The sequence below is a fragment of the Crocuta crocuta genome, unplaced genomic scaffold, assembly GCF_008692635.1.
Source record: "Crocuta crocuta isolate KB4526 unplaced genomic scaffold, BGI_CrCroc_1.0 scaffold1015, whole genome shotgun sequence".
In the NCBI taxonomy this organism is placed as follows: Eukaryota; Metazoa; Chordata; class Mammalia; order Carnivora; family Hyaenidae; genus Crocuta; species Crocuta crocuta.
This window is the reverse complement of record NW_027532631.1, coordinates 320,838-321,680: the sequence shown is the minus strand read 5'-3', so window position 1 is coordinate 321,680 and position 843 is coordinate 320,838. Positions and strand designations below refer to the sequence as shown.

Genomic DNA, 843 nt, shown 5'->3' with positions numbered 1-843 from the left:
ATAGAAACAAAGATAGTCAAGAGCCTAGAAATTAAATCATATTAGGAAAACTTGGGGTGGGGGGCGGTGGGCAGAGTGGACTGGGGAGGGGCAATGGGGGAATGACAGGAAGGAGGAGGAAACTGCCCCATAGAGTTCATTTGACCCTGGGATCGTCTGGCATTTAAGAGCAGTAATGTTAGAAATTTCTAATTTTTCCAATAAAAGCCACTTGAAAGGAAAAATGGAAAGAAATTCTAATGAAGCAAACAATTTGCTCTCACAGGTAAGTATGCAAACTGGGAAAGAGTCACCAAGAAGAAACTGTGAAATCTCCTAAGGCAGCAAACAGAAGAGCCTGGCCTGGAAGTCCCAGCACCCGTGAGAGCACAAAAGCTTCCTATTGACCAGTAAGGATATCTCTGCCTCCGTTGAGGCCGCAGACAGCTGCTCCGGAGAAATTTCCACTCGATCCTTCCTCTTATCAGATCGTCGCAAGATGATGACAGAATGAATGTGAACAATTCTGACGGTGTCAACCTGGAGGAAAATCCATAGAAATGTTTACTTCTGTCTCTGCAGTAACATGTTTCCCTGCAATTATACAATTGCATTGAATTACATACTCAGTTTAAAAATTCCATTTAGAAAACTGACATTTTTCTCATGAATAACACAATATGTCAAATAAAAGACATCCAACCTCAATATATGCATTTCAAAACAAGATATAAAGGCTAATATTTGGATGAAGGAAGAGCGTTTTCAATGATCCAATAACAATCATTTGATTGACAACGATGTGCGAGTTACTCTCACAGAAAAGGATACGAGTCAGAGTGCAGACAATCCGAGTATTCAAAA

The 843-nt window shown here is 40.6% G+C and overlaps 1 protein-coding gene across 1 annotated transcript in view; it reads right to left on the bottom strand.

Annotated features, from left to right (window-relative positions):
• BRCC3 (BRCA1/BRCA2-containing complex subunit 3) overlaps positions 1 to 843 on the bottom strand; it is a 48,654-nt gene that overhangs the window by 41,066 nt on the left and 6,745 nt on the right. The window contains exon 3 of the mRNA XM_077780666.1: positions 400 to 519. Coding sequence (XP_077636792.1) covers positions 400 to 519 — 120 coding nt within the window. The remainder of the gene's footprint in view (positions 1 to 399; positions 520 to 843) is intronic.